General features: G+C 33.2%; 1 protein-coding gene and 1 long non-coding RNA gene across 4 annotated transcripts in view; both read right to left on the bottom strand.

Moving 5' to 3' along the window:
- Window positions 1-1,469: 1,469 nt before the first annotated feature.
- The window catches only part of LOC128191970 (palmitoyltransferase ZDHHC3-A-like), an 81,083-nt gene continuing 60,401 nt past the window's right edge, over window positions 1,470-22,151 (bottom strand). For all 3 annotated transcript variants that reach the window (XM_052864363.1, XM_052864365.1, XM_052864364.1), the window contains 2 exons: window positions 7,694-7,802; window positions 1,470-1,941 (listed from right to left, as the gene is read on the bottom strand). In XM_052864363.1, coding sequence (XP_052720323.1) covers window positions 1,865-1,941; window positions 7,694-7,802 — 186 coding nt within the window. In that variant the 3' untranslated portion in view covers window positions 1,470-1,864. The remainder of the gene's footprint in view (window positions 1,942-7,693; window positions 7,803-22,151) is intronic.
- On the bottom strand, window positions 14,918-19,817 carry LOC128191972 (uncharacterized). Its single transcript, XR_008244486.1, has 2 exons — window positions 19,704-19,817; window positions 14,918-15,210 (listed from the first exon to the last, which is right to left on the bottom strand). It is a non-coding gene; the product is annotated as an uncharacterized LOC128191972 (long non-coding RNA).

The following is a 22,151-nucleotide window of genomic DNA, read 5'->3' on the forward strand; positions in this document are numbered from 1 at the left end:
AAAAAAGTTAGTGTTACTTGTAATTTATATTGAACACATACCCAACTTTACAGGAACAATGCGACTCATTGATTGAATCATTTTTGATTTCCAAATGAAGTCGATGCAGGGATTGATTTTTCCGCATCGATCTCCAGCATCGTGCTGCAGCTTGCACGGACTCATCAGAGTTACAAATCTTATTGTTATACTTTCATGTTAAATACTGAAATCTGATTGGTTAAGATGCAGTTAATAATATTTACTATTACCCTCAGCGTTAGCAACGCACTTGGCAACGGGTAACATTAAAAAATGTTACATGCGCGAAAATTATGCGCGTACGGTTCGCTGTAGAATTCACGTTATTCCTATATAAAAGCAATAAAATTTTCTTAAAAATTTTAAAAAAGACATTCAGTATAACAAAATAAATAGTGCCTGTTTGGGAGGATAACAGTTGAAATTAACACCCCTCGAAAACCATTGTCAACCTCCGCTTCGCGTCGGTTGACAATGGTTTTCTCGGGGTGTCAATTTCAACTGTTACCCTCCCAAACAGGCACTATTTATATAATATCATGAATGTACCCTTGCGTAAAGTAATTTAAAACCCTTTTGCAAGACTTTTTCCGACAAAGTTGAGCTATTTGGCAAATACTTCACACAAAAATCGTCTGGAATAGACTTAAGGCTGTCAGTCGCGACATTCGCTGATGTATCCAGCATCGCCATAATGTGGGACTTAGTAACAGTTACTAAGGTGGGCGGGGCATCGGGAGACAAGTCGGAACTATGAATAGGCAATATTACAACTTGTTGCGATGACCCCCTCCCCCTTTTTCACCGTTCAAATATGATGGAATGCTGATCTATTTTTAAATCAGGATTACACACGTGCACTGCATAGTAAACATCCCTTTTACTTGAAAACTCTTGCTCGCTGTTGTTATTACATCCCATATAACCAACATTTTCATCAATTGTGAATGTAAATGCTGACACCTTAAACATGCGTCGGTTAATCTTTTTTGTGAAATATTATGATATTGCTTGATCCCATTGTCTGCATTGTAACTTTTAAACCTTAGAAATGCCTGACGTCAGGCAACAAGAGCAGAAGTTTTATAACTTTGAATATGTCCTGCAGAAAATAACCAGGTTTATACATATTGATATTTTGTTCAGCAACTTGTCAGTCAAACGACAAAACAACCTATAGCGGCACATCAGTACACAGCAGTCAACTTGATAATTTTAGCAAAATGTTTTTGTTTCGTATATTACAGATATACCTTTATAATAGTCAAAGTTTGATGTATAATGAACTATAAATCAAACCCTAACTACTGTTTAAGCAACGTACATGCACACTAGAACATGTACAACACTAGTACTGTCATATAAGTACAACCACAAACTATTCAACAACTTTACTGATATGTTGATATATTTATTCTGTAAACGAAACCTGCAATGTCAAGTTTAAGTTTTTCTCTTTTTTTTTTTTTTTTTTTTTTTTTTATAGAGTACTTTGAATATATTCAGGATCTATCTTACTATATGAATACTGAATAAGGTGTAGCAACGAACCAAACATTTTTATAATTTTCACAATCAAAAATGATAAAGTCTGGAATGTGTTTGAGTAGTACACTTTTGGACTTCATTTCGATCTGTCACCTCAAAATATACGCCACGTACCACAGAATAAAACTATGCCATTCAGATAACCGAAAGGTAAGACTAACTGAAATGTGACAGAATGGCATAGTTATCCTGGCATAGTTATGTGATTCAGTCACCTTAATAGCTTCCTAGACTTTTTAGTTAACTTTTAGCTGACTGCATGGCAGAGATTTATCCTGTGTACAATTAATAATTACTACACATGATACAGATCGTAACGGTCGATTTCAACAGGTCGAAACTGTAATGGAAAGAGCCACAAAGCTGGATGTCCTGAAACAACAATAAGGAAAAAATCTACATGTTAATATTATTCTTTAAAAATTCAAAATATCAATATTATCATACTTCAAATGAAGGAAAAACATTCATTGAAGCTTATAAATAGCTTATGGAAGGCAATTTTTGTTTATGAAGTTATTTTTTTTACAGGCATGTGAATTCTTGGATCAGTACTGTAATCGCGCGACAAAAACTAGTCAATGATTTATAAGTATTTTCTTTAGCTTATGCAATTTACATATTTTTTGTATGAAGTTTGTTGAATGTTTCCATCTTTTAATCATGAATCATTTCGCTAATTTCGCCCTAACAATTAGGATTTAGGACCGTTTGTGACTTGTTTTAGGGGTTTTTTTTTCAATTTTTAAAAATTATAATAGGGGTGTTTTAGTTGTAGGGCCAGTTTTTATTTTGTTTGTTTCAATTTCGTTAAATGTATTTATTTGTTGTGTCCTTAGAAAGGGGACTTGTTGCATAGTAATCTCACAAATTTTAGCATTGTAGTTCTTGAGAAGAGGATTTAAAACGTTTTCCTTATTATATATTGATATGTTAAACTTGGACCACTCCTGGAGCCCTAGTATTGGCCTGGGGTAACGGTTTGAACAATTTAGAATCTTCGTTATATAAGAGAGCTTGCATATTTATCTAACAAATTGAAGCTTAGTGGTTCTCGAGAAGAAGGTTTTTTTTTTTAAATGTCCCAATATATGTAACTTTGAACTCTTCCTGAGGCCCCAGTATTGGTATCTGATATATTTCATTTGATATCAATTCATCAAAGTCTATCTAGTATTTACATGTACATGCATGTTATTATGTGTGTGGCTAGCAAATCAACGCATTTTCATTTTTGGGTTCTCAGACGAAACAAAATGATGATGTCGCGCTAACGAAGTGTAACGGCATGATGAAAGTATTAAGGCTTTTCTTAAATCTGTTTTGGAAAATATCGCCGAAAACAAGTATTATTTTTAATAAATTGATTCTAAATTCTTTTCTGTTATTGTGTTGAGTAAAATTAATATATATAGAGAGAGAGAGAGAGAGAGAGAGAGAGAGAGAGAGAGAGAGAGAGAGAGAGAGAGAAAAACAAGAGGCCCAGGGGCCACATCGCTCACCTGAGCAACAATTGCCTTAACTCTGATCAAATTAGCATTACAGTATCATAATCAAAATATCTTAACAACTAAGTACAGTATATCTTGCTAAAAACCATTCAAAATCTGCCAATTTTTATTCGCATATTTTATTTTGGTAAATACCAAGCCCCTTTTGTTGTTGTACCTGTAAGAAGATTTTTCTCTATTCCTATATACCCCCCCCCCCCCCCCCCACCCATTTTATGGCCCCACTTTTATCTAGGGATTCATGGTTTAATCAAACTTTAATCTGCACAATCTTGTGCTTTCACACAAGTTAATGCTTTTTGGTCTGAAAACTTTCCCAGAATATATTTAAAGAATTTCTCTATATATTCCCATGTAAAAATTCATCCCGCCATTGCGGCCCCTCCCTACCCCCAGGGACTATGATTTAGCAAACTTGAATTTACACTACCTGATCATGAGGATGTCTCTCACAAGTGTAAGCTTTTCTGGCCAAATAGTTTTTAAAAAGATGATTTTTAAAGATTTTCTCTATATATTCCTATAAAAAAATTCATTCTCCACTGTGGCCTCACCCTACCCCCAGGTGCTATGATTTAAACAAACTTGAATCTATACTATCTGAGGTTGCCTCCACACCAGTTTAAGCTTTTCTGGCCAAATAGTTTTTGAGAAGAAATTTTTTAAAGATTTTCTCTAGCGAAGTACATAGAAGCGTTTAATAGGCATTTATTCCAGAAAAGTTGTTACGTTATGTTTTGACTGACCTTAGTCCAATCAGATCGTAGAAGGCGGAGTTGAGACATTACCGCTCGTGACTTAATTTTTAGAGAGAGAAAGAGAGAGTTAACTGGTTAATGGAGTAAATTATAGATGACGCAGATGAACGAACTATCTATCAACAATAGTTATAAAAGGAAAAATCAAGGTCTAGTATATCTTATACATTTATGAAAAATTAAAGACTTTTCTAATAGTGTTTTGAAAATTTTTAAGGGGGAAAGACGATGTCTATATATAGATACTGGGATGAGGTAATGTCAAACATCGAAGAATGTACGAATTGAGTGTTACTGTTAGTATTCTATCAAAGTTTGCCGAATCTTCCTGGAATTAAACATAGGTTGTAAATACTTTGTATAAAAACTTTCTTCATGGTTACTCACTATGAAACATTCTTTACCTTAGCACGAATTTGTCCACAATTGTTTTATTTTCCCACTACGCACCCGCCTGCTTTGCCTTTCCTTTTCACTACATCTAAATTCAAGTGATCATTCTTTCGCATTTCAAAATATTTAATGCCCGTATTCTTCGACTCCTAGCTAGGAAATTTAGTTTGTTAGCTACGATATTCTTATACATGAAGGCCTACATGTTGTCGACGGCGCGCGGCCAAAGAAATGTTCACAATCGCTTTAAAGTTATACCATATAGGATATACATGCAATTTTTATATACAGACCTTAACTAATTTGTTTGCAAGTTTATAACTAATGATTATTTCTTCATCGGCACCAGTTAAAATTTACTCAATTCTCTCTCTCTCTCTCTCTCTCTCTCTCTCTCTCTCTCTCTCTCTCTCTCTCTCTCTCTCTCTCTCGTCACCAGCATCAATATCTTAAAGGCCGGTTCTGGGGTATAAATAGCAGCCAATCGGGGAAATGGAGGAAATTTCAATTTTCTTGCCACTCTTCACTTCAGGGAATATTTTTTCAAATTTATACAAATATCACCAATTACCACTTTAAGATAGTTAGTGTGTATATAAAGTTATGTGTTCTGCATTTGAAAATACATATAATTTACTTCAAATGTATGTAATAAGGGAGAATTAATCAATTAAAATTCTGAAGTGACACTGATTTTCAAATTTGCCCATTTTGATTGACAGCAGAGGTTTGTTTACATTACACCGGAAGCTCTAATCTCCACAGACGCATTCAAAATGGTTGCTAATAAGATTATGTCTTAATCATCCTACCTTAGCAAAGAGAGAAAGAGTTAAGTCCAATAAATCCATTTATTTGATAAATAAAGAACACATACACTGCATGTAAGCGTGAATGTGCATCCTGCTGAGTCCAGCTGTTATCTCCTGACCACTGCTCTTAGCACAGTTTACACGAACCTTTCAGTGACCAGATAAGAGTCCAGTGCAGATGTAATTTTCACAAAAACAAATTCCAATAAAAAGAAATTTTGGACAAAATTTTCTGATTTAAATAAAAATAATGTGTATAATTATATTGTCTTTAATTAAAAAAAAAAATAACACAGTCACTGCCAACGGTGTCCCATGTATGGGATATTTTTGGGGTTGGGAAACCAAACTCGCACCAAGTTGACAACACATTCCGGTAGAATGTCCCTACGATGGCTTGCAACATTGGTAAACCGAGGGTCTAACTGAAGAACATTTAGTTTTCTCTCTCTATATCTTTCATCAAGAAAAATTACCCCTCTATGGAATAGCATTGTCCAGAAAAACTTATATACTTTTCCTTTCGGAACGAGGTATTTCTTCTTTCAGGTAATGCTGGTTCAGAAGGCCACCACATTTGTCTGTTTCTCCTGTTTGTTATGCAGGGTTTGCAAAAACAATGTTCACATTCATCACAGTTTTTACTTTGCGGGATACAGAATGTCCTCCCAAAGTCGTCAGCACTGATGTCCTCATTCCCAGTTGTATTTTCTTCACATATCATTTCTTCTAACTCCCACTCATTAAAATTGATGAATTGAATTATTGATTCCCTTTGATCAGAGTTCACCCTCAAAGTAATTATACTTGTGTCCTCATTTTCCTCCATTTTGTTACAAGAATGATGGCTAGAATTGGAGGGAAAGTTTTAGGGCATGGGGTACCAAAGGAGATGACTCTACCATGGCATCATGTATGTGACCATTTTTATAAGCATTAAATTCTTATTTTCTGCCCATCAAAGTTGTTATTAATTATTTACGTGGAAATCTATTACAACATAATAACTATCACCATATTTTCCCTGCATCCACAAATATTTTGATCCCCTCTGAGGGCCCACCCCGGGAGATGGGCTGATTACTAGATTTATTGACATTTGGCGGGATGCAGGGAGTGCCTCCACACTGTAAAAATATTTCAACTTCACATGATTCATTGTAACTGGTCAATTCCATTATATTTCTACAAAAAGGTAAATTGAGATGTTTGATGATTGTTTTCTTCGAAATATATATATAAATAAATAAATAAATAGTGAAACCATGTGCTGCTGTCTTTTATTTCAACACGTGTCTGTGCTATGCAGGTATCTATTTATAGCTTCACTCTGTAGTCTTATCAGTTGGGGGTGTGGCCTTCTCCCTAATATGCTTAATTGCCGTCCGTGTGGATATTCAACTAGGTCAGATCCGGCCTTTAACTCCGCCCAGCTACGATCTGATTGGACAAAGGTCAGTAAAAACATTATGAAGAAACTTTTCTCGAGTTAACCCCTATTAAACGCTTCTATGTACTTGTACTTCGCTATTACATGTATATTCTTATGTAAAAATTCATCCTCCACTGTGGCCTTAGCCTACTCCCGGGTAATATGATTTAAACAAACTTGAATCTATACTATCTGAGGATGCTTCCACTCAAATATTAGTTTTCCTGGCCTAAAAGTTTTTGAGAAGAAGAATTTTAGAGATTTTCTCTATATATTCCTATGTAAAACCTGATCCCCCATTGTGGCCCCACCTTACTCCCGGGGACCACGATTTGAACAAACTTGAATCTATCCTACCTGAGGATGCTTCGATCCAAGTTTAAGCTTTTCTGGCCTAATAGTTTTTGAGAAGATGATTTTAGAAAAATACCAACAATTTTCAATAATTCTAAATTATCTCCCCTTTAAAGAGGGCGTGGCCGTTCATTTGAACAAACTTGAATCCCCTTCACCCAGTTATGCTTTGTGTAAAGTTACCGGTAAGTTGAAATCTGCCCAGTGGTTCTGGAGAAGAAGATAAAAATGTGAAAAGTTTACAACAACGAAAACGCCGCCAACAACGACAGACAACGGACAAATTTTGATTAGAAAAGCTCACTTGAGCTTTCAGATCAGGTGAGCTAAAAACACAAAGTCTGACTAAAACATAAGCGCTTTCATTTTCATCTTCAGATGTTTTACAACTAAAAATATATAAAGATAGATAGATAGAGAGAAATAGAAAAAGAGAGAGTAATACATACCCTTTTCCATATCACAGCCAGTATAAGCCCTCGACTCCAATATCAGCCAGAGGGCCGAAGGCCCGAGGAATGATATTGGTCGAGGGCTGATACAGGCTGTGATATGGAAAAAGGGTATCTATTACCATATCTATTACATACATGTACTTAGAAATAGAATTTAAAAAAAACATCAACTTGAACAAATTGATTTTAAATATCATTTGAAAATAGTCTGCATATGTATCAATTAAACATTGTTTTACCAAGCATGTTACAGCTAAGCTACAGAACCAGAATTTCCTAATTTTTTAAAATTAACTGCTACAAAACATTTACTAGCATTTGATGTTCTCAACTCCACTTAAAGATATCTATCTGTATATATAATGCAAAAGTTGAAAGTAATGCCACAGTAAAAAAGAAAAACAAAAACCTCTTCCAAAAACCTCCTGCATTAATGCAAAAGATGACTTTTTTGGTCTAGTAGGTCCTTCCTTTTTGACATGTTCTATTCCAGTTTCATCACTAAGTATAGCTGAAAGCTGAAAAAAAATATCCTTTTCAAAAGATACATGTACTACATGAAATAACATTTTTTACATTAACATAAAATTAAAAAAGAGGTGCAGTGGTACACCTTTCAGCTTAATAACAGTTCTTGTATCTATTTCTTATTCTTGAAAAGAAAAAAAAATCTGAAACATTGTAACCTTGCAGAAATTCTCATTTATTCCAAGGTTTTAAAATACATGAAAACAAAATTAATACTAATACTTGATACAATATGGTATCTGGTATCATATATATATTGTTCTATGCCATACATTAAAATATTGTATCAAATTCATACTATATGATATAAAATTGTATCATATCATAACTTCAAAAAATATAATGTATGTCATTATATCATTCAGGGGACCGTTTCACTAACGTATCATAGATCATAAACGTAGACATAAACGCAAACGTAGCACGTAAGTGCGTTTCACTAAGAGTAGCGAGTTGCGAGTAACGATGGGAGTTGCTCTTAAGGTGCCTCACTACACCTTGAAATAGTTTCTCAAATCGGCTGAAAATTACTTGATTATGATAGGAAGCATGATGGATAAGAAGTATATATGTCAAATAGATGAAAACATGTGCAATTTAGATAAAAAATGATATTTTCAAAAATGTCATTCAGTAAACATGAATAAAAGCCCGAGGTGGATTGGAACTCATGACCTGCGGTTCATAAGCATGATACCTTAACCACTGAGCTAAGACGATACACATCTAATCAATAAATACAAATAGTTTAACAAAACATTTAAATCGCCATCTTGTGATGTAGTCTTAAAAAATATGTCTCGGTGTAGTGAAGTACCTTAAGTCTACGAGCAGTCTGGGGCACTCTTAAAAAGATTTAAGTGCACATAAACAAAAAGTAAAATGTCTGCCGTTTTGCTATTAGCAGACGATGCTCGGAAAAATTTTCGTCAACAAAGGATTTTCCGTGATCGGACAAATCCTCTCGATTATTTAAACGATACAGAGGTTATTGAGAGCTATCGCTTACCTAGAGTCTTCTTGCATAAACTCATCGACTTCGTGATTGAAGACGTAGAAAGGCTGACAAGACAAAGCCACCCCTTGCCAACATCAACACAAGTATTGAAATATTGTGAAGCACGAGTCCGACACTTTCTATATGCTTATTTGTGACACACAAAAACAGTTATCTTTATTTCACAATGCAATCAGTTTGATTTTAATTTAATATGAAATATATATTTTCATATGAAAAAACATACTATACTGTAAACCAATTTTTATTCGCTGCGACTTTATTTCGCGATCAACTGCCGATAAACTGGTTCGCGACCAAGCCTTATCCAGACCTGTATTGTTTTAAAAACTATAGACAAAGAATTGGTTCGCGGCGAGAAATATTTGCAACAAGGCTCTCGCTAACCTCATGAAAATTTCTCGCAAGCGAATAATAGATGGTTTACAGTATCTGTTTTACATTTGATATAAAAACATGTGAATACAGTTCAGCAAAAGAACAATTAATATGATTAACTTCGCTCTAAGATTATGTATGCAGTAATCGAGAGAAAAAGAGAGAGAGAGAGAGGAGGGGGATTTAAGTAGGCCTAGATACGGTTTTGCCAACGATATAGCACCTTTTCAAATACAAGGGTGCTAATCTACGTCATCACCGGGATGACGTAAACATACACAGTCGGCCATTTTCTCTCGGTTCGAATAAGAGGTAAGGTTGTTTTGTACCCAGAGACTAAATACTTTTTAAATACACCACTCTTACGGAATTACATTAGACCCACTCTATTATGCTAAAGCTGTATAACTTTCCAAACTGCAGTCATTTCTGAAAACACCTCGCATTTATCCAAATGTATGCCGAGGTAACGTTAACGCACTTGCACTATCGTACATTCAATTCACACATTATATGCATGTTTTACAAATTATAAAACATTTTTTTTAACAAAACTTATTATTAGCGGTATTTTAGCCATTAATGAATTCATCTAGTCAATTTCAATCTATAATTTGATATTGTTGACATCATTTGATGCTATTACTAATAATCTTGATAACGTTAACACATCCATTTTTCAATGATAACGTTCACACTTTACTTATAATAACGTGTTTTCTTATTCTATCAATCTTATAATTATATACTTTTTATTTATAGGTGAAGATGGTTGAACGTAAAGGTCGATTGTGGCTAAATCACCCAAGATCAACGGCTGCGAAAATAAATTCTAAAAACAAACATATACATGTATACTCTGTCCCGAGTTTTTGCTTCCACCACTTTTTGCTTGATATTTCAATAATAGTAAATACCTTTGTGCTCAAACTACGTTCATCCACTTATATGAAAAATGTCCAGATTATCTGTTTTGAAACGCCCCCTCTACCGCTTCGGGTTTCAATACACATCCCGAAATTGAAAGTCTACGGAGATTTTGCATTGCAACAGCCATTAATAAGCCCGGATGATAACGTTAAAAAATTGCGCGATGTATTCAGAGTGTATTCCGAATGGATAAAAGATGTAAACATTCCCCATTATAAATCTCCGTAGGGAATCTGTTTTCGTTCCTGTGAATTTTTCTGAGAGGAAAGGGATAATTGTTCAATGAACCATCTTGGATATATTCCCTTTTAACGATTTAAACTGTATTTCTTTCACAGGTATGTGTAATTTTATAAAAAATCACCAAAAAGCGATGGAAGCAATAACTTGGGACAGACTTATAGTAGAAAATATACCGGTATGTACTAGTGATTCGCCACACAAAAACAATACTCTGATTTTGCGACGAAAGATAAAAGGGACACCTTCTAAATCACCTCCTTGTAAAGTATTCAAGCAGCGTTCGACACCATCAAAATCTCCATTTATCAAAAGACTGAAGAAGAATACGATTTGGATAAATGCGAGGTGTTTTCAGAAATGACTGCAGTTTGGAAAGTTATACAGTTTTAGCATAATAGAGTGGGTCTAATGTAATTCCGTAAGAGTGGTGTATTTAATAAGTATTTAGTCTCTGGGTACAAAACAACCTTACCTCTTATTCGAACCGAGAGAAAATGGCCGACTGTGTATGTTTACGTCATCCCGGTGATGACGTAGATTAGCACCCTTGAAATATATATTTAGAATAATTTCAATATTATGCAAAAAATTCGTAAATACATTGAACCATTAGAAACCATAATCCCATAAAAAATTCTTCTACACTATGTTATAACGGTATCGTAGTGCACAATAACATTGAATTCATTCATTTTGGTTGAACGTGGTCTTTGTACTGAAAATAAAGTAAACTAGTGGGTATTGTTTTTTTTTTTTACAAAAAAACACATGTCTCCCCTTCTCCCCAAGGATTGTAATATGGGGCAAATTTAACAATTGAAAAAGAATGATGTCAGCTATATGTTACCCAGACCCAGATAAAATTTTATTATCTTTTTCTTAATTTGACCTTGGGTAAAACACGGTCAAGGTCATATATAAATCAATAGTACACCTAAGTGTATTATTATTGCTCTTTGTTTTAAGTTTGAAGTCCTTCTGTCAAAGTATATTCAGGAGTTGAACAATGAAGTTTTTTCTAATTTGACCTTATAAAATTTTTTTAAGTCATGGTCAAAAATTTTGGTAAGGTTCAACTAGGTTATATACCATCTATCCATGATACAAGTTAAAAGTCTGTATGTTAAAGGAGTCTTGTGTTATGGTCCGGACAATATTTTTTATGAAAAGCTTGACCTTGAAGAACAAAATAGGTCAAGGTCAAAACTTTTTGTGGCGTGCACTCCTTCTCAATACCATCTACCTATGTTCCAAGTTTAAAGTCTTAATGTCAAAGGGTATTAAATTTATGACCCAGATAAAATTTTATTATTTATTTCATAATTTGACCTTGAGTAAAACAAGTCAAGGTCAAATATTATTCAATAGTACACCTAAGTGTATTATTATTGTTCTTTGTTTAAAGTTTGAAGTCCTTCTGGCAAAGTATATTCAGGAGTTGAACAATGAAGTTTTTTCTAATATGACCTTGAAATAAAAATTCTAGGTCAAGGTCAAAAATTTTGGTAAGGTTCAACTAGGTTATAAACCATCTATCCATGTTACAAGTTAAAAGTCTGTATGTTAAAGGAGTCTTGTGTTATGGTCCGGACAATATTTTTTATGAAAAGCTTGACCTTGAAGAACAAAATAGGTCAAGGTCAAAACTTTTGGTGGCGCGCCCTCCTTCTCAATACCATCTACCTATGTTCCAAGTTTGAAGTCTTAATGTCAAAGGGTATTAAAGTTATGACCCACACAAAATTTTATTATTTTTTTCTTAATTTGACCTTGAGTAAAACAAGGTCAAGGTCAAATATTATTCAATAGTACACCTAAGTGTATTATTGTTGTTCTTTGTTTAAAGTTTGAAGTCCTTCTGTCAAAGTATATTCAGGAGTTGAACAATGAAGTTTTTTCTAATATGACCTTGAAATAAAAATTCTAGGTCAAGGTCAAAAATTTTGGTAAGGTTCAACTAGGTTATATACCATCTATTCATGATACAAGTTAAAAGTCTGTATGTTAAAGGAGTCTTGTGTTATGGTCCAGATAATATTTTTTATGAAAAGCTTGACCTTGACGAACAAAATAGGTCAAGGCGTGCACTCCTTCTCAATACCATCTACCTATGTTCCAAGTTTGAAGTCTTAATGTCAAAGGGTATTTAAGTTACGGCCTGGACAAATTTGGATGAAGAAGAATCAGAAGAATATGAAGAACTAGAGCAAAGCTCGTTGCAAAGCAACGAGTGGGTCGTCCGTTAATGCTAGAAGTAAAGCTGGAAGTTCCTATAAGAAGCAGAGCTCTTAAACCAATAACAAGAGTAATAAAAAGAAAAAGATGAAAAAAAATCGAATTATTCCTGGTACGACTTAACAAAATCCGAATGATTTTAAGTACGAATTAACAAAAACCTTTTTGATTTTAAGAACGACTTAACAAAAAAAATCCGAATGTGTTTAAGTACGACTTAACAATTATTTTTGGTACGAGTTAACTTTACGATAAACATTATGCTATTTTTTAAACCAAGGACGCGGAATAAAAATTTCCGGAAAAATCAATTTTTAAACCCCGATATCTCTGTAATGCATCGTCCGATTTTAAAACGGCTCTCAGTGTTAGATTCAGCTTAATAAGCTCTACAAAACACATATTCATTTTTGGTTTGATCAGAAAATTCATTTTTTCGAAAAATTTGTTTCACTTCCGGTTTCGACCAGAAGTGACAGATTTTCATTTCGAGCCTTATTACAGAGGTAAATCGACCAAATCATAACCATCGAAAATTTCAAGCCTCTATCTTAAAGCGTTTTTGAGAAAAGTCCGGGACAAAATGACTTTTTGAAATTTTTAAAAATGACGTCACGTCAAAACGGAGGTGACGTTCTCTTTAAAACTTTAAAATTTTTGAGGGACGCCAACTTGCAAAAATCTCTGAAAATTTCATCAAAATCGGTTTAAAACCTTTTGAGTTATGAAGCAAAAAAGGAGTCAGAAGAAAAGAAAAAGAATAATAATAATAACTAGAGCAAAGCTCGTTGCAAAGCAACGAGTGGGTCTTCCGTTAATGTAAAGAGTAAAGCTTGATGTTCCTGCAAGAAGCAGAGTGTTTAAATAAAAAACAAGAGCAACTTAAACTAAAAGATAAAAAATACGAACGATACTATGTACGAATTAACAAAAACCTTAACGATTCTAAGAACGACTTAACAAAAAAAATAATTCCGAAGGTGTCAAAGTACTTAACAAAAATCGAATTATTTTTGGTACGAGTTTGAACTTTACGCTATTTTTGAAACCAAAAACGCAGAATCAAAATTTCCGAAAAATCAATTTTTAAACCCCGATATCTGTTATGCATCGTACTCATCATGAAAATTACCGTAAGTTACATATGTTTAATTTTTAATATTGAAAAACAATAAAAAACTAAAACAACAGGCAAATGGGCCACATCGCTCACCTGAGGAACAATAGGTATGATAAAATCAGCTTAATGGAGTCACAATGCAAACTATCTGGACAATGTACAATAATACATGTAGATCCTGTTTAAATAAAATTCATCCCCCCCTAAATATTCTTATGTTTATGATCATTAGTTCCTTTACTAAAAGGATGATTTTATATTGATTTTATAGTCATATCGCATGTTGAGTATTGCAGTTCTCAAAAAGATCCTTAACAATAGTTTATATATGGGATATAAACCTACATCAAACTCTGAACCTTCTTGTGAGGCCAAAGAACTGTCCTGGGGCCAAAGTCTTAACAATTATAAAGAATCATCTGGCTGATTAGTTTCAGAGAAGAAGATTTTTAAATATTTACTCTATATATTCCTATGTTAAACTTTGACCCCCCCCCCCCCCCACCCATTGTGGCCCAAACCTACCCCGGGGTCATGATTTTCACAACTTTGTATCTACACTACCTGAGGATGCTTCCACATAAGTTTCAGCTTTCCTGGCTGATTAGTTTCTGAGAAAAAGATTTTTAAAGATTTTCTCTATATATTCCTATGTAAAAATCCATTCCCCCATTGTGGCCCCACCATACCACCTGGGACTATGATTTGAACAAACTTGAATCTACACTACCTGAGGATGCTTCCACTTTAATTTTAGCTTTTCTAGCCTAATAGTTTTTGAGAAGATTTTAAAAGATGTTCTCTATATATTCCTATGTAAAACTTGATCCCCCTTTTGTGGCCCCTCCCTATCCCTGGGGACAATGATTTGAACAAACTTGAATCTACACTACCTGAGGATGCCTCCACACAAGTTTAAGCATTTCAGGCCGAATAGTTTTTGAGAAGAAGGTTTTTGAAAAATACCAACAAATTTTCAACAATTCTCAATTATCTCCCCTTTAAAGAGGGTGTGGCCCTTCATTTGAACAAACTTGAACCCCCTTCACCTAGTGGTGCTTAGTGCCAAATTTGGTTGAAATCTGCCCAGTGCTTCTTGAGAAGAAGATGAAAATATGAAAAGTTTACAACAATGACAACGACAAATTGGCTCAGGTGAGCTAAAAATAAAATAAAGGAAACATAATTGCATACTTTTATTGAAAAACAAATTTTCACAGCTAACAATTGTAAATTACTTTAAACAGCCATAATTTTGTTTGTTATAATTTCTTATCAAACACAAACTACATCAAGGCATGATGCTTTCTTAAAGTTCCATTACAGTAACTGTTCATTAATTATCCGATTTAATTTGAATTACTGGTAAATAGTCTGTAGAACACAATAAGGAATATGCATGTCGGTAGAGGTGACAGGTTAACCTCAAGAGCTGAAAAGAATCAACAGGTAAAAACCATGTGGCCACCAATAGCTGAAATTAAAAAAATCAATAGGCAGTGTTAATACATGTACCGGTACTAATAATAGCTGTGTTTACATTAACACATGCATAGTATTTCTGTAAAAAAAAATACACTGAACATGCATGCAGTGTAATTAGTATGACATATCCCGATTCATGACATTAGATGGCACAGGACAGTTTTTTTTTATACATTTCATTGTAGCCTAGGGACGTGTGTCTTCGGAACCCTGTAACTAGAATTTCCTCAGTTCCCATTCACCACAAATACCTTTAATTCACTCTTTATAAGGCCAATCACCAATTTCTGAAGAAAATTACTAGTCAATACCTGTAAAGTTTTCTACATACTGGTTTTTATGAGATATTGACCCTTCCATATTTTGCTAATTTTTCAGCTTTTTAGACCTCCCCCAGCCAATTCCCTGCAAAGGTTTGACCTTCTGTACCATGTGCATGTTGCACCATCACATGTCAGAAACTTACCGGTGTTTAGTTAATAATATCCCATCCACCTACTTTTTGTGTTATTTACCCTCCCATCTGTAACTTGCATTTTCACTGTCTAAAGTCAACACAACAGTCATAGCCACAGATTTCGCATTTTACTTCTGAATCTCATGTACCTAACATATGGGGCCTACATATTGAATATCAATTTCAACAAGAGATATCCCTCTAACTAATGATAATCATTAAAAATCATTTCATGAATTTTAGCAACACTCATGAGCCTTCAAGTACAGCAACTCTCAATTTTACAAAAATATTGACGGGTACTTTATCCGAAACTGTCCCTTGCTACCTTTAACTTACACTAACATTCTCTGAAAAGTCATCTTGTCTTAAACTTACAAAGCTTATGCTATTCTGAGAAAAAGTATACCTCATTTTGCCAATTCCATTAAGGATTAAGAAAAATATGGCCATTTAAGTGAACCCAGCATTTCCTCTTTCCTCTATTTAACACAGATTCATAAGGCTCTCCATAAATAAAGCATCTTTACCTAATCTTTTAGAGGTCAACTGTTGTTCAACCTCCCTAAATAAGAAACCTTATTCAAAACTACATACATATACATGATATTATCATGACAAAAGCATCACATCACTTAGAAATACCCTTACATGTATACCCTCCCCCTATTTTTTGATTTTCCTAAGAAGCATTAGTTTGAACACTTTAAAGTAGATCCAGTGTTCTGTAATGTCATACTTTTTTGTAAAACTTTGAGTTCTTTAAAATTTGTGCAAGATAGTTTTATCTATTTTATGCGAATATAATAACACAGAAGTAATTAGAATTATTGGTAGGTTCAAGATATTTTCGCAGCTTAATTTTATGCAAAATTTCCAATTTCTTTTACATTTTATCGATGCTAAGGGGAAATAACTCTTTTTCTTACTTTTCTATCAGTTGTATGTCTAAATGCCATAGTTTTTCTTATTCCAACAATGAATTTTAAAAGATTTTTGTAGTTTTAGTTTTCTGATAAAGTTGACAATAAAATTAAACAAGATAAACAAATTTCTGCCTACAAAATTTTTATTTTTAACCAAAAAAATATGGTTTTCTGATGCTAAAATGTGCTTTAGTTTATGTTTATCTGGCATCTCAAAAAGTGTGATGACATGTATATTTTTTCTAACAATTGATGAAATTAAAGTCTATTAAGTTGAAATCAATTCGGTTTTTCAACTTTCATCAGAGAATTTTACGAGTATGGAGTTACCTTAACCTAATATTATGAAACTTGTGGCAATTCCCTTGAGTCATTTCTCACACATATTTGAAAACAACCATAACTGATATTGAAAATTGATCTTTTCTTGATAAATGGATGAAATGTAACATTATTTTTTCACAAAAAGACATGCCGCCATACATGTGATTTCTTGTTTTCATGAAACAGTAAGCTTGTAATCATATTTAGTGAATATCTTATTTATTCTGGTTTCTAGTCTCCTTTTAACTTTGCTAAAATAGTAAGACCTACAAGTGTGATGTCTGCTCTTTATTAAAATGAAATTCAAACACAACTGGGAACCTGGGGACGGATGAGAATTCCATGATAATTAAATGTTCAAATTTTACATGTTTTCCTACATTTTTGATGCATATATACAATAAAAGGGTAAAAATATGTTATTTCTTGATCATTTCGAGAGTAATTATTATAGCAGATGTTATTTCAAGGTCAAATGTACATTTACATATCCAACATGTAATGGAAATGGAGACAATTGGAAAGAGGGGGTGGCTTTTTGAATTCTGTGAATATATCTAAAATATCACTTTTGGATAGGAAGGAGCAAAAACTTGAGTTTTTTGACATATTGTATACTTTGATAACTGCATTTGTCCACATGTGAATTTTATTTGAAAGAAAAATATGCTGTTTTAAAAAAATTGAGTTATATAAGTCAGGTTGCGTAATGTTATTTCATGAAATCAGACAGCAAAATTGCTGCAAATTTATCATTTAAATAATTCAATTGATCAAAACTCTTTTACAGTATTAATTCTTATCTCGGTAATTAACTTAAGCCTATTAATTGTCATCAGGATAGGAAATACCTACTTTCTAAGCCAATTTACTCTAGTGGTGGTCATTCTACACATTTAAAAGGGAGTTACTTCCCTTGTATATTATAGCTAATAAATCATGTAATGACATATATAACCAACAAAATCATCCATTTTCCCAAAATGGACTACTTTTGGTACAAAATTCACTCAAAATTACAGTTAAATGAGAAATCTGAAAATACCATATAGTCTTGAAACTTACACTAACATTCTCTGAAAAGTCATCTTGTCTTAAACTTACAAAGCTTATGCTACTCTGAGAAAAAGTATACCTCATTTTGCCAATTCCATTAAGGATTAAGAAAAATATGGCCATTTAAGTGAACCCAGCATTTCCACTTTCCTCTATTTAACACAGATTCATAGGGCTCTCCATAAATAAAGCATCTTTACCTAATCTTTTAAAGGTCAACTGTTGTTCAACCTCCCTAAATAAGAAACCTTATTCAAAACTACATACATATACATGATATTATCATGACAAAAGCATCACATCACTTAGAAATACTCTTACATGTATACCATCCCCCTATTTTTTGATTTTCCTAAGAAGCATTAGTTTGAACACTTTAACCAAATATTATGAAATTTAAATGCTTCTATTCTGATCAATTGAATTTTCAAGCAGCGTGAAATTAAAACCATCGCAATCGATACCTTAGTAAAAATCATGAAATTTTAACACGGTGGAATTAAAACGACTTACAGTATTTCATCTGAACAGCCTCAAAGTATAATTTTCTGCTATTATACCATTTTTTATTAAATGAATTCTACTGGGTTTTTTTTGCAAATAAATTTAGAGAGGATTTTTTTCTCTTTTCTTATTAATGACAGGTTTTAAAAACAATATTATGTTTAGTATGTATAAAATTCCATAAACAATTTTTCAAAGCTTTGGATTTTAGTTGCACAATGAAAAAATGAGGGATTGCACGATAATACATGCTCATTTTGAAATTTAAAGCATTGTTGATTTCTTTTACTAGATAGAGATATGCACAAAATGATGTTGCTCTGTGATGCTTTGCCAAGATTAAAAGCATGAGAGAGAGAGAGAGAGAGAGAGAGAGAGAGAGAGAGAGAGAGAGAGAGATCTGAGGCACATGTAGTAAAAATTATTACATACATTAGTCTTACTGTAAAAATTGTTTACAATGTAGATGTGTTCTGCATGTAAAGTTTACCTAAAATGAATCAATAAAATTTAATATATATAAAAGATAAACTAATCTCAAAGAGTTTACAATGGTTCTGTGAAATAATCAAATCTTGAGAAAAATGTTTTATAGATATCAGGGAACATAAATCTAAAATCTGAACTTAAAGTTCTTTTCATCTTGCACTCTGTTTTACATGTTTTACATACAGGCAATAATCATATATAACGGCGAGCCAGACAAAAGTTATAATTTTAATTAGACTGAATATTTACCATGTCAAATATATTTATTTATTAAGCACAAGCCTGTCTGAGTTCTTTAATTCATTAATTAAGTGGAGGTGATATGGTAAAGATCTGCTATATTCAAATATTTAGGGTAAAGTTATCATCATGTAAACATACACTCTAATTACAACATTCTACTCTTGTGTGCCTTTGGACCCCCAGCCCTTTTAACTGCACATTTTTACAGTGTGTGGTGTGTTGTTCAATACAAAATAAGACATACATGTACATAATAATAAATAGAAATTCAAAAGAGTAGTGTGCAAAACATACACGTGAAAATACATTGGACAGATAATATCCCGAGATTTCTCTGACTCAAATGCCCGCTTTTATATTGTTACGCACGTCAAAAGCGCTTAAGCGGAGGTTAGAGTCAGAGGAAGGTCGGAATAGATTGAAAAGTGCACAAACACTTTGAAAAGAAAAAGTCAATACGATATATCCTGTATTGAAACATACCTTTATAATCTGTCATACGTTAGTTGAGCTGAAATTTCCACTATCGCCGCCTTGCAGGCCATTCTTCTGACACACCGCTATGATCAGCTGTTGTTCGCAGCGCGCAGTCAAAACATGGCGAGTTGACATGGTGAATCGTACGATAATTATTTCGATTAAAACTATTAAGACTAATAAAAAACTAACAACGTAATTATCGACCGAATTAACGAAATTGTTTCAATAAACATTCTGATTAACTATATAAAAAAGGAGTTCGGTTTTATGACCTGTACGAAATCTTTTCAGCAGGAGTTACTTTCAGTGTGAATTTTGCACTATTTTTTAAACCAATAATGAGGAATCAACATTTCCGGAAAAATCAATATTTAAACCGCGATATCTCTGCAATGCAGTATCCGATTTTAAAACGAATTTAAGTTTTGTATTAAGCTTTGCAAACTCTACAATATGCATCTAATTTTATGTTTTTTTATAAAGTTTTATTATCAGTACGAATTGTTACAGTAGAAGTTACTTTCAGTGTGAATTTTGCACTATTTTTAAAACTAAGAACGCGGCATCAAAATTTCCGGGAAAATCAGTTTTTAAACCCCGATATCTCTTTATTGCATCCTCCAAATTTCAAACGGTTTTCAACATTAGATTCAGCATAAAAAGCTCTACAAACTACGTATACGTTTTTTGTTTGATCAAAAAATTCAATTTTTCGAAAAATTTGATTCGCTTCCGGTTTCGACCGAAAGTGACGAATATTTATCATATAGCCTCATTACAGAGGTAAATCGACCAAATCATAACCATTGAAAATTTCAAGCCTCTATCTTTAAGCATTTTTGAGAAAAGTCCCGGACAAAATGACTTTTTTAAAATTTTAAAAATGACGTAACGTCAAAACGGGAGTGACGTTGTCTTTAAAATTTTAACATCTTTGAGGGACGATATCTTGCTAAAATCTCTGGAAATTTCATTGAAATCGGTTGAAAACTTTTTGAGTTATGAAGCAAAAAAGGAGTCAGAAAAAAAAGAAAAAGTATAATAATAATAAAAAGAAACCGAAGAAAAACAAAAGGGTCTTCCGTTCCGGAAACGGAAGACCCTAATAAAAAGAAACAATAGAATAACAAGAGGGTCTTCCGTTGGAAACGGAAGACCCTAATAATAAAAAGAAACCGAAGAATAACAAGAGGGTCTTCTGTTGAAAACGGAAGACCCTAATAATAATAAGAAACAGTACGAAAACAATAAGGTCTTCCGTTGGAAACGGAAGACCTTAATAAGAAGAATAAGAAGAACTAGACACGATCTCGTTGCGAGCAACGAGGAGGTCTTCAGTCCGATTTTTAGAAGAGGAAATGACCTTGCCTTTCATCTTCATCAACGAAACATATCAAGAAATGCAGATGTGATCTAAAAGAGCGATGGATGAAGGATTATACACCCCATTGGAACATTAATTTGAGGGACCAATCCCATTTTATTTCATATCAAATAAGAGGTCTTTTGAATTCAATACATTTTGTGTATAAAGTTTAGAATTTTGTAACCGTTCTTGATTTATCTGGAAGAGATCGTGGGAATGGATAACAAACAAGTTTTGGTTGCAGATTGTTACTCACATTTTTTTTAGCGTGTTTTGTTCAATATTGCTTCTTAAAATTGATTTTTTTTTTTATTTTGGGACGTTGATAATAAGTTCGGACTTAAGTTATGGTTACATATTGTTGAATACTGCTTTTTTTTATTTTGAGATTTTGAAGATCAAAATTTTGGACTTCTGGTCCCTTAAAATCCCCAATTAAGTAACATAGGAGTAAACAATTTTCGTGTATAGGTACATAACATTTCGATTAACATAATTGCTTCTGTAATGTATTACTAAATATTTCATAATTAAAAGTTATGGTTAAATGACATTAGAGCCTTAACGGCCCCTAATTGAAAGACCAGCCCCTTTTCTTGATGTGAAAAGAAAGCTCTTCTCATTTTACACACATTTTGTTCAACAAGTGTTTAGAAAGTATGTACCGTTCAAGAGATATCTGGAAAAGATCATATTAGGGGCCAACCTTTATAACTCCTTTAAGGAAGTGGTTAACAAATAAAGTTATGGTTACATATTGTTGAATACTGCTTTTCAAATTTTTTTTATTTTGAGATTTTGAAGATCAAAATGTCGGACTTCTGGTTCCTTAAAATCCCTAATTAAGGAACATAGGAGTAAAAAAATTTCATGTAGAAGTACATAACATTTCGATTAACATAATTGCTTCCGTAATGTATTACAAAATATTTCACAATTAAAAGTTATGATTAAAAGACTTTAGAACTCTATCGGCCCCTAATTTGAAGGGCCAGCCCCTTTTTCTTGGTGTGAAAAGGAAGCTCTTGTCATTTCAAACACATTTTTTTTCAACAAGTATGTAGAAATTATATACCATTCTCGAG

Source organism: Crassostrea angulata, chromosome 7, assembly GCF_025612915.1.
Source record: "Crassostrea angulata isolate pt1a10 chromosome 7, ASM2561291v2, whole genome shotgun sequence".
Lineage (NCBI taxonomy): Eukaryota > Metazoa > Mollusca > Bivalvia > Ostreida > Ostreidae > Magallana > Magallana angulata.